At 40.4% G+C, this 15764-nt stretch overlaps 1 protein-coding gene across 1 annotated transcript in view; it reads right to left on the bottom strand.

Moving 5' to 3' along the window:
• Positions 1–12585, bottom strand: part of LOC119428226 (SLIT-ROBO Rho GTPase-activating protein 1) — a 40280-nt gene extending 27695 nt beyond the window's left edge. Inside the window, exons 1-2 of the mRNA XM_037695875.1 lie at positions 12385–12585; positions 814–1009 (exon numbers count right to left, since the gene is read on the bottom strand). Of these exons, the coding sequence (XP_037551803.1) occupies positions 814–1009; positions 12385–12451 (263 nt within the window). The 5' untranslated portion in view covers positions 12452–12585. The remainder of the gene's footprint in view (positions 1–813; positions 1010–12384) is intronic.
• Positions 12586–15764: the final 3179 nt, after the last annotated feature.

Here is a 15764-nt window from a genome sequence, read left to right as displayed (position 1 = left end):
TATATATATATATATATATATATATATACATATGTGTGTGTGTGTATTTTTACTTTGTAGTTCTTGTGCTTTTGTGAAATTGTAGAAACCGTTCTGCTACTTTTAGTTTTCAGCTAATGTTCTGCTAGTTTTAGCTTGTAGCGCTCTTGTTCTTATAATTAGTTAGACTTGTGCTATGTGTAGCTTTTAGCTAACATTTTGCTACTTTTAGCTTCTAATTAGCTTTTTGTTACTTTGACGTTTTGTGTTTTGTTTTGCCTACTAGCTGGCATTTTTCAGTTTTAACTGTTTGCTACTTTTAGTAAAGTTTAGCTACTTTCTTTTGGCCTTTCTTCTTAAAGAACGAGTCAACCTGATTTTGTAGAATAACGAGTAATTTAACAATTTTAAGAATATTTGCAACGTTCTTCAACTTTTGTGCACAGCTACGGATGGTTTTAGAGAAATGTCTTGAAAGCGCTCTCAGCTGCTCGAGCTCTGTTTTTGTGTTATCAGATCATGTTGCACCTAAAAATTCCAAGTTTTAACATTAGAGGTTAAAGTATTTTTATATATATATATATTGATAAATGTATATATGTATATATTAGCATCTACAAGCTTAATTTCAGCTTTTTTATTTACATTATTTTCAGCTGATCCAAAATCTCATTTTATGAAACAAACCATCTAGAATGAATCGAACCCTCCTGCTGCCCTTGGGTCAGAATCACCCCTGAAGGCTCAGTTTTAGGCCTCAGGTCACCTTGACCTTAGGGCAGCAGCAGGGTCAGCAGTTTCCCCACAGCTGCATGATGACAACCGTTGACCTACTTGTATTGCTGATGATCTTTCGTGCTGCGTGTTTTGGCCATGAAGCGCTCCGCCAGCTTCTCCAGGTTTCGGGAATATTCCGTTTCGATCTCGGCCTTCTTCCTGAAGAAGTCCTGCAGGTCCTGGAGCAGCTGGACCCGCATCTCCGTCTGCTGCTCCAGACAGCGCTGCTGCTCCACCAACTGGGTCCGCACATCTGCAACACAAACGCACAACGAGGGACATCGCTGAGAAGATGCACCGGGTATTAATTTTTATCATCTGCTGCCTTGAAAGGCGGGCAATCATGTAATTGTGTGTCTGTTCATAACGTATCTCACAAACCACGGGATGGATTAAAGAAATCCTCAGAAAGTAACTTTAATGAACTTGATTTAAAATGGCCGCCACAGTTATCAACTTTACCAAACACACAAAAACCAATAACTCAACCAGTTTGACTGATACTGAGCTTAAACCTGGTGTGGTAGTAGCTGAGAGTTGTCTCCAACATGTAGTCTGAGGGCTAAGAAATCATAAGATTTTTATATGAAAGGGCAGGTGATAAATATGTTTCACAATTACAACACGTCAACATCGTAGTTAGTGACAATATTGACTTTAGGTGCTGAGGTTCTCCTTAGGAGTGACGAGGATGGATCAGATCAGGACTGAGATCATCAGAGGTGCAGCACTGGTTGAACAACTGGGAGATGAAGTTAGAGAGGACACACTGAGATGGTTTGGACATGTCCAGAGGAGGGACAGTGGTTTGGACATGTCCAGAGGAGGGACAGTGGGTATATTGGTAGCAGGATGTTAGAAATGCAGCTGCAGGAAAAAGACAAAGAGGAGATACATGGATGCAGTTAGAGAGGACATGGAGGTAGTTGGAGTGAGGACAGAGTGAGGTGGAGGAGGATGACTCGCTGTGGCGACCCCTGAAGAGGGAAAAGCCGAAAGAAGAAGAAGATTGACTTTAGGTGACATCATTCATCTTGTTCTACAGTTTTCCTTCTTGAACTCACATAAACATGAATATATTTTTTTTAATAAAATTATTTTTTTTTTTTGTTTTCTTCCTTTATTTTCTTCATTATTTTCATCTTCACAGATGAATTCTGTCCATTTGTCTCTGATGGAGTCACCTTGGACTAAACCCCCACACACACACACACATTGACTCAGCCTTGGTAGAGCCTGGCTGCACGCTTCACAGCTCCACGTTTCTGCAGCAACTGGAGAGAGCGAGCACAGAAAACAATGCTACTCTTCTCTCTCTCTCTCTCTCTCTCTCTCTCACACACGCACACACACTCACTCACACACACACACACACACTTCCCTGAAGACCCTATCGACTCCACTACCTGTTGTCTTGGTAACCACACACTGTGTGTGAACCATGTGATGAGGAAGGTGAAGAGCATGCATCTGCCGCATCCACACACAACCACACGCACACGCCGCTGTGGGAAAACTGCAGAGTCTATAAAACACTGTGGATGCATGTGATGTGCGAGCGTAGATCGATTCTCGCATCTTTTTCTTTGCTCACTCAATTAAAATGGCTGCCATCTTGTGTCGTTAACATGTGAAGCTGCAACACTTTCCTGTTAACCAAGCAGCTGAAGCCGACGGCTGAGCAGGAAGAACGCTCGCAGGTCAAACACGGCGGTTTTGTTCGGAGCAGTCAGCAGTTTGATCACTGCTCTGAAGTGGCCTCCAGGGAAGCGTTTCCTGTTTGGAGTGTGACCGTGGGCAGCAGAGGGAGGATAAAACCATCCACACGCTGGGATTCTGTGTCTGAAAACAGCCGAAGCCATGCCAACTCCAACAAAATAAACAGTAATAGTAGCAGAAGAAACAGCTGAGTGGACAAAAACACCATCAAGTCAAACTGCAGGAAGATTTCTGTTCAAACTACAGATAGGACTGTGAGCTAAAGTCGACTGAAGGAGCCAAAACTGACTTACAAGAACAGCCACACTTTAGGCTAATAACTAAAAGCAGCAAAACACAAGCTAAAAGTAGTAAACTGCTCGCTAGAAGCATCTGAAGTCCATTTAAAAAGGTTGATTTCAAGTTAAAAGTAGTAAAATGTAAGCTTAAGGCCTAAAGTAGCAAAAGGCTAGCTAGAACGTTAGCAACAAAAAGGTTAAATTATGTCAGTAGCAAAGTAGCTAAAAGTAGCAAAAAAAATTCTAACAAATAAAAGTACCAAAAGTAGCTAAATCAAATATAATAAAACCTAGTAAAAAACTTAAAGTAACAAAAGGCTAGCTTAAACAGCTAAAGGCTAGCTGGATGATAAAAATAACAAAATGTTTGCTGAGAGTATCAAAATGTTCACTAAAATCTAAAAGTTGCAAAAGGCCGTCTAAAGGTTAAGTAGTAAAAAATAGCTAAAATAACAAAACGTTAGCTAGAGGTTGAGAACAGCAAAAAGTTAGCTACAAGCTAAAACAGCAAAAAGCCAGTTAGAACATAAAATTAGCAAAAGGATGCACTAAAACTAATAAATTAAAAGGCTGGCTGAAAATAAAAATATTTTAAAAAGCTAAAAATTTAAAGGATCAAAAGACTAGCGGAATTGCTAAAGGCTAGCTAGATGCTAAAAAAAGCTAAATGTTAGACGTATCAAAAACACTCACTAAAATCTAATAGTTGCAGAAAACCATCTAAAGGTTAAGTAGCAAAAAATAGCTAAAATAACAAAATGTTAGCTAGAGGTTAAAAACAGCAAAATGTTGGCTACAAGCTAAAAACAGCAAAAATCTAGCTAGAACATAAAATTAACAAAAGGATACCCTAAAGCTGGCTAAAAATCAAAATATTAAAAAACTAGATACAAACTTAAAGTAGCAAAAGGCTGCCTAAAGGTTTAGTAGCAAAAAGATAGCTGAAACAACTAAACGTTAGCTAGCGGTTAAGAATAGCTAAAAGTTGGTTACAAGCTAAAACGGCAAAACGCTAGCTAAAATAAAATTAGCCAAGTGATACTCTAAAACTAACAGCTCAAAAGGCTGGCTAAAGGTTAGCTAAAATGTGAAAGTAGCAAACTGTTAGCCAAGAATAACTTAAGGCTACATAGAAGCTAAAAATAGAAAAAAACTTGGCTAAAAGCTAAACGTACCAAAAAGTGTTTGCTACAAACTAAAACGTTTAAAAGAACAGCTAAAAGTAGCAAAAGAAGACCAAATCAGAGCCAGTAGCTGAAGCACATTTCAGGAGAACAATATTTTTAAACACTTTAAAACCTGTTTCTTTGGGGAAATATTTGCAACTAAAGTTTAATATTTTAAACAGTGAAAAAGTTATAGAAACCAAAAGTCACAGCGTCCATCTCCTGAATGAGCCGAACGTTTTGATGAATGAACAGCTGAAATAGGACAGTCAGATGGTAAAAACTTACAGGAGCGGCCCTTTAGAGTTTGTTGGTGCCTCCACAGGAAGTGAAACGATGTTCTCCTGTTTTTATTTATCCTTGAGGAATGTTTAGCCAGTTATTGGTGTTAATCAGGCAAAAAGGGAATTCCAAATATTCCCAAAGACGCATTTGTAAAAGGCTAAAGTGTTTCTGTCGTCTCCTTTAATTCCAGCTATCTTTTCCTTGGGCATGTCAGACAGAACATCAAAGAGTGCGAGCGTTAACTCTCGGCCTACAAAACGATTCACGTCGCTTTTCATCAAGTTTCATCCAAACAGCCGAACAGCTCCGAGGCAAACATTCACATCCTATCAAACACCCGCTTTTCTGCTACTATTCATCTTTTAGCTGTTCTTTAAAAACACACCGAACCCTAAATGTTTAAAGTCAGTTAATTTTCCTCTTCTCTGTAAAGGCTGATGACCTCTGAATGACCTTCACTCAGAAAATATCAGCCTCAAGTTTTAAATTTATCTTTTGATGACAATTATGAGCTAATCTTCAGCTGTTTTTGGTAAAATATTTACACTACATGTAATTTATTAACAGAGTATGGGATGTGAGTGACTCTCAGCTACTACCACACCAAACTTTAGCTAAATATCTGAGTTGTTAACGGAGTTGTAGCCATTTCTGTGTTTTCCGTGTTCAGTTAGCTGCGGCAGCCATCTTGAATTGGGTTGGCTCCAATAGTTAATCAGATGTAGAGGTACCATCAATGGTTAGTTTCTGGGAGAATCATTCTCTTCCATCCAGTGGATCGTTAAATATTTTGCTAACAGACAAAAGACAGATGCACGCTCAGAGGCAGGGATTATTGCTCGCTGCTATGAAAGTGAAAAATGTGAATGAGTGCTGAATGACAGCTGAAACGAGCTGAAGAATTTACGTTTAGCTGAATTATTGGAATGAAACAGCAGACACTAAAATCAGGAAATCTGTGGCTGAAAGCAAAAACTGGAGCTACAATTAAAAATGGCAAAAACTTCAGCTCAAAGTTAAATGTTAGCTAAACGATACCTAAAAGCTAAATATAGTGAAACTGTAGCCAAAAAAAGGAAATTAGCAGAACCATAGCTAAAACGTAAAATTAGCTAAATTGTACTTAAAAGCAAACATTGTACCTGAACTTAATAATGACCAACAATGTAGCTAAAAGTTAAATGTAGCAAAACCATAACTTAAAATAAAAATTAGCTTTAACATAGCTAAAAGTAAAAACAGCAAAAGGGTAGCTAAAAGCAAACACAGCTAACATAAACAATTCAAAACAGTAGCTAAAAGTTTAAACTAGCAAAACATTAGCTATTAGCAAAAAATGCTAGTAAAAGTTAAAATCAGCTAAACGTTGCTAAACCAAAAAAAAAACAAAAGCCAAATACAGACAAATCTTAGCTGAAAGAGAAAAATAGCTAAACTTAGCTAAAACATCAACTTGGTAAAACTGTTGCTCAAAGCTATTTGTAGCAAAACCATAGCTAAAAGTTAAATACAGCTAAATAAATGTGTAAACTATAGCTAAAACATTAAATTGGTTAAAATGTATCGGCTCAACAAAACAGTAGTAAAACAAAAATTGTAGGTACACTTCATATCATCCAACAACACGATAGCTGAAAGCTAAATTTAGCAAAACTGTGGCTAAAAATGTAAATTTATCAAAATCATAAATACTAAATAAAATTTGCATAATAGTAAATAAAAGGTAAAATTTGCAAAACTATACAAATGCAAAAATTTAGCTAAGCGGAAAAAAATTATCAAAACAGTTGCTAAAAGCTAAAACTAACAGTAGCCAAAAGCTAAATGTGGCAAAAGTATAGCTAAAGCAAAACGGAAGCTAACAGCTAAAAGTAGCATAAGCAGCTGGAAGCTAGTAGCTGAAGCAGAATTCAGAGAACAAAGTTTAAAATGTAAATGAAAAGTAGAGCTTTTAACAGGAAACACTGAATGCTCAGCCTCTTCCCTCCATCCTGTGAAGAGCAGGAGGAGGAGGAGGAGGAGGAGGAGGAGGAGGAGGACTCCTCAGCTGAGGAGCAGAGATTTTATCAATGGCTCTGATCAGAGTCTGCAGGAAGACAAAAGAGGACGTCCAGCCGCTGCGTTTCAACTCCTGATCTGTGAAATCTCCTCAGAATCCTCGGAGACGTTCAGTTTGATCAGAGGAGCTGCAGACGACAAACCACCAGCGTGGAAACAGACCTGCTTTAATCTGTCGGCTGATTCCAGCTCAGGCTCATTTCAACGGTTCCCCTCAAATATCACCAATCATCTGTGCCTCAGAGTGTCTGTTAGCAAAATAACTCGAACCACTGGATGGGCGTCTACAGTCAACCTGCTTCAAGGTGCTCGTTGCAGCAAATCAAATCTAAGCAAGCTCAAAAAGTTGTACAACTCAGTCTGATTGACAAATATTGAGCTAAAGTTTGTGGTGAAAGTTGCAGGGGTGGAGCTAGAGGGGTGACCGGGGTGGCACTGGCCACCCCAGTTGATTGGCAAGTCACTGCATATGGTATTAAAAGATGTGAGACGCATAATTACTAGTTTGTATATTCTTTTTGAAAAGAAACTTTTTTTTTGTCAGAGTGGTGATCCCATTATATAGAAGATCTATGTTAACATAGATCTGTTAAAGCTGTTAAAATTAAACTAAGTATTTAATAGTTTTTTTAAATCAGAGTTCAGCTGCACTAAATGAAAAAATCTAAAACCAGAAACTGAGAGTGTTCCTGTGATGTCGTATGTCAAAATGACACGAGTATCAGTCGGAGCATTAACTCGTTTATCTCTGGAGTAAAATTTTTAAAGGAGTAGTTCTGTCATTTTAAAGTGAGTTCTGTAGAAAGGTTGTAAACAGTTACTATCTTACCTGCTGTAGATTGCTTTTCAGTTAGCCTGAGTTTGGACAAAAAGAGTTTAATTTTAACAGCGTTGACGAGCTAACGACAGATCAAGACCAAAGTGGTTGGTTGCCATCTTAAAACAATTCTCCTTCCTTTCATTCATAAAGAACGGACTCTTAAAATTTAAATAGGCCTGTCACGATAACAAATTTTGCTGGGCGATTAATTGTCTCAAAAATTGATAATGTTTGAAATTTGACAACAATTAGTAATTATTGGCAAATTTTAAAATAAATGTTTATTTGTTTTGAGTGTAGTACCTTTTTTGACCACCGGATGGCAGTATGACTGAACTGAAGGATGGATAGTGAGGGAGCGAGCAGCGTGTCTCTAAGAAAAATGGGAGGAACGTCTCTCTTCGATTCTCAAAATGGCGGACGCTCGGTGTGGTTTGAGCTCTTTAGCATATTTCACACAAAGCTTTTAATAAAAACAGTAAACAAGTTCTCCGCTTCTTTTTGCAGAGAAAAACAACTTTTTAGACGAAGGCACGAGTTTCAACTGTGAATTTTGGAGCTTCGGCAAGATGGAGGGTTTTTCCTGAGGTCGGCCTGTTAGCTTAGCTCGCAGCTTAGCTTCTCAGCTTAGCTCCAAAAACGCGATTTTGGACGTTAAAACAAATTTTAAAGAGAAAGGAAGGGGTCAGTGAAGAGCACCGGAGTTGAGCCTTTTGTCATCCAGTGTCTTCAGTAGAAAGAGAGACACGAAGAAATGATAAAGCCGATAAATGAAAATGAGGTCGATAATTTTCATTTATCATGCGATTAATTGTTTATTGTTTATCACAACAGGCCTAGATTCAAACTTTCATACCCGGTCTGTTTTTTTGTTTGTTTCATGTAAAGATTCTTTAAACAACCGTCTTCTTTAGAAAATCACAGCCTCCATCAACTTCTATCAGGGACAAAGTGTCAGCTACAAGCGGAAGAAGTAAAACTTCTCTTTGCACTGGGAGCCATCTTGGTTCTACGTCGGTTTAAAAAAAAAAAAAAGACTGAAATAAAAGAAATGGGTCTTATTGTTTAGAACACGTCAAAATCCCAGTTCAACCACAATACAGCACCACTGCGGCCATTGGAAGGTTTTCAGCTCTGACTGAAATGTTGTAACTTTTTTAAATATGAAGGCGCAATGCCAAAAAGATAGTTTGAATATACATTTCTTTGTGAATAGTGATACGTTTCCGAAGTCTGTAATTCCAAACTGACTTGTAGCCATTTTTAAACTTGAATCTACTAAATGTCTGTGGATCATGTGAACAATATAATTTAAATCTTGATATTGCCTCTGATTCCCCGTCAGACGGGGCAGCTTTAGAAACGTCACTAGAACCAGATTTCTGTTTGGACAGTTTTTGTCCTGTTGAGCTCTGAATTGTCAAAACTAAAAGCTTCATCCAAACCATCATCATGTCAGACAGATCCCATCCCAACCAGACTGTTTAAAGAGCTCCGTCTTATATTACAGATCTTATTGTTCCACACTTCGCTCTCAGACTGCAGGTTTACTTGTGGTTCCTGGAGTTTCCAAAAGCAGAATGGGAGCAGATCTTTCAGTTATGAGGCTCCTCTCTTGTGGAACCAACTTCCATTTTCTGTCTGTTAGGCTGACACATTGTCCAGTTTTAAAATTAGGCTCAAGTCTTTCCTTTTTGATAAATCCCATAGTTGGGATTGGCTTGGGTTTCTTGTGCTATCCCTTAGTTATGCTGGTTTAAACTGCTGGAGGACAAATTGACCACACTTCCTCTCGCTGCTGCCGTCTTTACTTGCTCTACTCTACCTGCTTGTATTTGTAATTATTTCTATCTTAACATGTTTTTTGTCTTTCCTCCTATAGAAAGTTCACTTGGACCTGTCATTCTGTGTTCGTCTGCTTCTACTTCCTGTCCTCCGGTCCAAGCAGACGGCCGCTCGCCCTGTGCCTGGTTCTGTTGAAGGTTTCTTCCTGTTATAAAGGAGTTTTCCTTTCCACTGTTTCCTTTGTGCTTGCTCAGGATGGGAGACTGACGAAGTGAAGATTCAACTCGGTCTGCTGCTTCCTTAGAGAACTTTGCTTATTGTATTTTTTATGTGTGGATGTTCCTGTTCAGTGCCCTGAGACGACTTCTGTTGTGATTTGGAGCTTTAGAAATAAACTGAATCGAAGTATTACCACAGCTTTGGCAGAAATATTACTGTAAATAAACACAATAATTCACACATACTGCTGCTGTTAGCATGTGCCAACTTGACAAAAGCGCTATTTGCATGGGATTATTTTAACCTAGGGACCACATGCAATTTGTAATAATTACGGAGATTGTCTGTGTTGTTAATCCCATGTGAATCGGACATGTCAGTAATTTATAAAGTAAAAATTACCCCGCAAATTACCTACTATATTTTGATAAACTCCGAGGTCCTGTGATAAAAGTAATCCAACGTGAATAGACATCTCTGTGATTTGGACAGAAATGGGCGGGATCCGATACGTAATGAGGCGTTTTTTTTGTTTTTGTTTAAGCAAAATCATTTGGAAAAAATATAGAACAAGGCTATTTTAAATTAACACGCTGCTCGCTTCGACTTTTGTAGATGCTGCTACTTCCTTCACTGCAGATGACAGCAGGTGCGGAGACGCACGCAGCCGGTGATCAGCTGATCTGTCCATCCATCCATTATATTTACCTGCTTCTTTCTTTTCGGGTAGTGGGGGTTGCTGGTGCCCATGTCCAGCCATCACTGTACGAGAGGCAGGGGACACCGCGGACAGGTCACAAGTCCATTTCAACCTGCGGATCAGCGGACGTGCGCGGCCGGTGACAAGTTGTCCATCTGAACTTAATGCGACTTGCAGCGCGTTAACATCGTAATCAGAAGATATCTGTAAATTTCAGCTAAATCTCAGGCTTTGGTTATCCTGTTTGACTGCGCCACAAAAAAAGCGGACGTTGGGGAGTATTTTGTTTATTACACGTGGTCCCTAGGTAAAACTTATCTCCGTGTGAATAGGGCTAAAGACAATTCATAAATTAGTGTTTGCGTAAGTTGAGTTGTATTCATATGACAGCGATCCGCTTTGGTCTTGGAAAAGTTCAGACCAGCCATTAGCTTGTCAGATGAGGGTCTTGAAAGAGCTATCTACAGCAGGTAAGATATTAACTATTCATAACCTTTCCAAGAAACTTGAAAAACAAATCATAAATATTACTTTGAATGTTGTGCAAGTTTTTGTTTACGTATGCAGGAAAAAAGAAACACCTTTTAGTTCAGCCATCAGCTGTTTTTGTGTTTGCTTAGCCATGGTGGCCATTTTGAATCAGGTTTGCTCCAAAATGTTCTCAGTTCCAGATGTTCATTCAGTGAATATTTCATGTGTCCCATGTTTCATGAGATATTTTGCTAACAGACAATTAATTGTAATGCCAGGTTTTAGGCAAAAGGTCCAGCACAAAGTGTTGTGCTCAAAGTCTGTGTTGGGAATGACTCTCAGCTACTACCACATGGAATTTTAGCTAACATCAGTTCTTTTTATTTTTGGTATGGCTAATTAGGATTAGATGAGGCAGCCATCTTGAACTGAGTTGTCTTGAATAAATATTTCCAGCACACCTAATAGCAAATCCGTCCAGTAGCTATTGAGATATTTTGCTAACACAGAGTGCCATGCGCCTCATGTTTGGATAATAAAAGCAGCTGAAGTCTTGGAAAAAAAATTAAAATAATCTGCTCTGGTTGAACGAACAACCTGAAGCTAGCTTTTTTTTAAAAATTACTCAGGAAATGATCTGAAGGTCTGGACGAGGTGCCTTTGGCGCCTCTTCGCCCTCGTGTCCTTGAACCTGGTTGCCACGGTAACGGCCACAGCGTGAACTTCCTGTCCCACTGACACGGAAACGGTTGAAGGTGCTTCCTAAATTCCTTGGTTTAAAAAAAAAAGTCTTTTAATGTGTCTGCTGGTCCGGTCCCTTCATCCAGACTGAAGCGTCGGTCCGGACCACAGGTCCAGCTGCCTGATGGTATCAGAACCGCTCAGCACCTGGACCGAAACCAAACTGTGGTTGAGCCAAACCAAAGTGCTACAGGAGGGTTTCAAACCACCAGAACCTCCTTAAACCCGCCACCACACATTCAGGGGGTAATGCTTCGTGTCTGCCTGTCTGTTAGCAAAATATCATCATCCACTAGACAGGCTTTCATTGGACATGCGAGTCAATTCACTTCAAGATGGCTGCTGCAGCTAACTGACCTCAGAGAACAGAGTAACTGTGCAGATTGAGCTCAACTTTGTGGTGGTAGTAGCTGAGGGTCATGCACAAAACATCCTCTGAACATGGAACGGTGGTGCAGTGGTGGGGGGTCTCAGCTGCTGGGAACAAAGAGCCTGAAAGTTTGACAGAAATCTGGATCTTTGGGTCGACGCGACTCTGGCTCACCCCTTGAGTTGCAGCTTTTTTTTTTTTTAACTTGATGAGAACTAAAGTTGAAAAGAAGTCCAGACACTAAAAACAAACTGATTCAAACAACCTCTGTTTGATGCAGAACCCGATCAGAACTTCAGCGCCAGGTTCTGAAGGTGCGGAGTTATTAATCTCCTTCATGCAGACGCAGCATTTCTGCAGCAGCGGGAAACACCTCCTCTCTCCTCTTCATCCTCCTCTCCTTGTTCTCATTAAAGCCACCATCGTCAGGAGGTGCAGGGAGCATGCTCAGTCCAGCTCCAGAACCACCTTACCAGAACCCCTTTTTTTTTTTTACCTTCTCCATCAGGCTCACCTCCCTGTGAGGGAGCCATGACCACCTCCTGTGTATACATTGCACGCCACCTCCTGCTCCGACCAATCAGGAGCCAGAGCAGGGAGGCAGACTTGAGGAGCACATAGTTACAGCAGCGGATCCGTTTGGACCTGGAGGTTCTGTCCGAGGGGTCATCCGGGCCCACCTCGCCGGACCAGTCCAGGTGGACCCATCCTGGGATGGATGATGTTATGGTGCTGATGATGATGATGGTGATGATGATGAATGAAAGGTGGTAACCATGGCAGCAGGAGGTGTCTTCACCTGTCTCCAGATGAAGACAAAGATCAGCAGATCTGAATAAAACCACACACCTCCTCCTCCTCCTCCCCCCTGAGGCGCCATGCAGCACTCAGGATGAACCCACAAACCCTGACGTCTCAGCGCGAGGCGTAAAGCACACCCTGCATGCATGCACGCGCCCCGCTGGCGCGCAGGTGTGTGCGGTTCCATGCAAAGGTGCGACAATCCAAAGCCTCACCTTTCACTTGGCTCTCGTATTCTGCCAGGATTTCTTTGTCCTTCTTGCTTCTGTTTAAGTTTGACATGTTGCTCGGCGGCTCGACAAACAGTTAATTCATAAAAGATGAAAAATAAATAAAATCAAATGAATTTTATTTCCTTCCGCGCGCGCCGCCCGAGGCTCCTTGTGCACCCGCACACATGCTCCTTCCATCCATCCAGTGCCGCAGCCGCTCTGTGGCCCCGCGCCTCCACCGAGCAGCAGCAGGAGGAGGAACCACACACACACGTGCACACACACGCGCTTACACACGCGCTCACAGCAGGCAGAGGTGTCCGCGTTTGATGTCTTCACCCCGCCGTAACCTTTCACTTTCACACGCTTACACACATACGGCGCGTGCGCCCCTTACGCCAGCTCTCCGCGCGTGCACTGCAGATAAAAAATGCTAAATGAGTGACACGCGACTGAGCAGATGGGTGTGTCCGCGCCGTGGGCGGGGCTACGGCAGTGATTGACAGCTGAAGCGGCCAGTGAGTTGCGGGAATTTCTGTGAAACAATTTCTTAATATTTCCAACATTTGTTGTTGCGGGTTTTATACATTTGTGGATTTTTAGAGCTTATTTATTTTACTTATTAATTTTAAGAAGACGCATGCCACAATTCAAGAAGGCGTTTAATTTGGCCGCTACAGTTCCATTTTGTGTTTGCTCATATGTTGAGGACGACTACCAGCTACTACCCCGTAAACTTTAAGTGATTATCTGTAAAACTGACCAAGTTATAACTATCTTTGTGTTTGCAAAGGTAGAAAGCTGTAGCATCCATCTTGAATGGGGTTGACTCCAGATGTAAAGCAGCTGTAGATGAACATCTTGTGATTTCTGAAAATTTCATTAAAATAAATCAAGTAGTTCAGTTCAGTTTATTTCTATAGCTCCAATAAGTCCCAACAGAAGTCGTCTCAGACTTAAACTGCTGGCAAAGCCCTGCAGAATCTCACTGACCTACACAAAGCGAGGTCAGTGAACAAGGCCAACTGATTCTGGCAGATCCTGATCATCCACTCCACGGTGAGTTCAGGTTGCTCCCGTCTGGGCGCAGGTATCTACTGCCTAGATGTAGAATGAACAGACTGAAAAACTCATTCATCCCTGTAGCGATCAGGCTTCTAAATGAACTGATGATTTCTGTACAATTATTTTAACATCTTGTTTAGTACGGATGTTTTGTACTGATTTTGAAACAAATGGTCCCTTGGTGATGATAAAGATTCCTGAACTTGACTGTAATCATTGTTGGCAATGTTTTAAGCAAACGTGTTGGTCAGTGAATAGCGTTAATTTGAAGATAACTCTCAGCTACTACCATACCAGATTTTAGCTGTTTATCTGTAAAATTGCTTGTGTTACAGCCATTGTTGTGTTTATTAAGGTTGCTTAACTGTGGCGGCCATCATGAATGGTACTGACTCTAAAAGTTAATCAGTTGTAGGTGTTCATCTTGTCAATATTTCTGTCTTTGGTTAAGCAATAATAAATACACAAATAAATAAATACAATATACTGTATATATACATAAATAAGCTAACCATTCATTGTTGTACCTTTTGTGAAAAAATAAACAAACAAAAAACTGGGAAATTGGAATGCTCCAAAGCCAGAGAGGGGAGTTTGTTGCTCGTCCTAATTCTGACATGGACTCTTCCATAAGAAGTAAAAACAAAAGCTTGGGAGTTTGTTGCTGTCCTTAACCACTTGTGTTACAAAACGTCTGATTCAGTTTAGGTGTGCAACGTTAATGTTATATTATTAGACTCATAGATATATTTTTTGTGTTTATATCTATGATTAGACTCCCCTACAGCGGACCGTACCATTTCCGTTCCAACGGTTATTGAACTTCCGGCAGCAGCTGTCAGGTCTGGGTCTCCTTCTAGCAAAAGGAAACACGCTTTTAAAGTATGTATTTCCGTGGCTAAAACCAAGTAGACCTAAGGTATATATTAAAATTAATGCTTGAATCGTGTTGTGCTTTTTGGCAGTCCTTTCAGAGTTTCCAAACTTTACTTGTTTGAGGGTAACCGCTAAGCTAATTAGCATTTTTAGCTAATGAAGCTAGCTATGACTCGAGCCGTTTTTATGAAAATAATTTAACAAAAGGTCTCCCACTTTGTTTGAGTTTATTAAAGACGCCATCATGTAGGTATTTTTTTTATTTTTTTTTTATTGCAGTTGTATTTTTTATACTCTTGTTAGCCACAGGGTCATTGATGTTTATTAATCCAAACAGCAACATTACCAGTGAACTTAGCTTTATTTTGCACATTAAAATGCACAAAGACCAAATATTTACACATGCAAGTTTAAACACAGCGCCTCCATCCAATATTTTTGCACCATTTATAGTAAGTGACATTTCCAGTCAGTGTGGATATACAGTATTTACATCTAAATAAAATTGTTTACGCACGTGTTTTTGTGTTTACCTTAGGTCAGATGTGCGTTGTTCTATATTGTGTCAAGTAGCTCACTATTGTAGAACTGTCACAGGAAGTCAAGTTATTTTTGAGCTGTATCTCGTTATAACGAGAAACTGACAGTTTCTCCATACACCAGTGCTAATATGAGATGCAAAACAAAATAAATGAATTAGAAACTATTTACAAAATACTTAAAAGGCGGTACTGTGGATCACTTAGTAGATCTGTTGCCTCTGTGAGAAGGTCACCTGAGAAGGTCAACTACCCAAATCTCGGCTGGGGGGCCTTTCTGGGTGGAGTTTGCATGTTCTCTCCGTGCATGCGTGAGTTTTCTCCGGGTACTCCGGTTTCCTCCCACAGACCAAAAACATGCATGTTAGACTGATTGGTAACTCTAAATTGTCCCTAGTTGAGTGAGTGTGAATGGTTTTGTCACGTATGTCTCCATGTGTCCTTGTGATGGACTGGAGACTTGTCCAGGGTGTCCCCTGCCTCTTGCAGTGATAGCTGGATATGGGCACCATGACCCCCATGAGCCAAAAAGGAAGAAGCGGGTAAAGATGGATGGAGGCTTAAAGGAATTCGAAAATAGAAACTGTTGGAAAACTGCTACTAAATATTTTATTTGTGGCTCAGAAAGTTCTCATGTACGTTTTCTGCTGTTTCAGCTGAGTTTAACATCTGCATCCTCCTTTCCTTCCTCATTCTTCCCTTTCCTCCTTTCTTTTTCTTTCCTTCTTTTCCATCCTTATTTCTGTCTTGCCCTATCCCTTTTCCTTCCCCTTTCTTCTCCGTCCATCCGTCCTTCCTTCTGTCCACCCTTCTTTCTCTCTCTCTTAAAAAAAAACAAACAAACTAATTCCTCCTGATGTTGCAGGACGAGCCTGTATGTAAACATGATGCCAAAGTTGTTTT

This window comes from Nematolebias whitei, chromosome 22 (assembly GCF_014905685.2).
Source record: "Nematolebias whitei isolate Nwh7 chromosome 22, NemWhi1, whole genome shotgun sequence".
In the NCBI taxonomy this organism is placed as follows: domain Eukaryota; kingdom Metazoa; phylum Chordata; class Actinopteri; order Cyprinodontiformes; family Rivulidae; genus Nematolebias; species Nematolebias whitei.
This window is presented reverse-complemented; position numbering and strand designations above follow the sequence as displayed.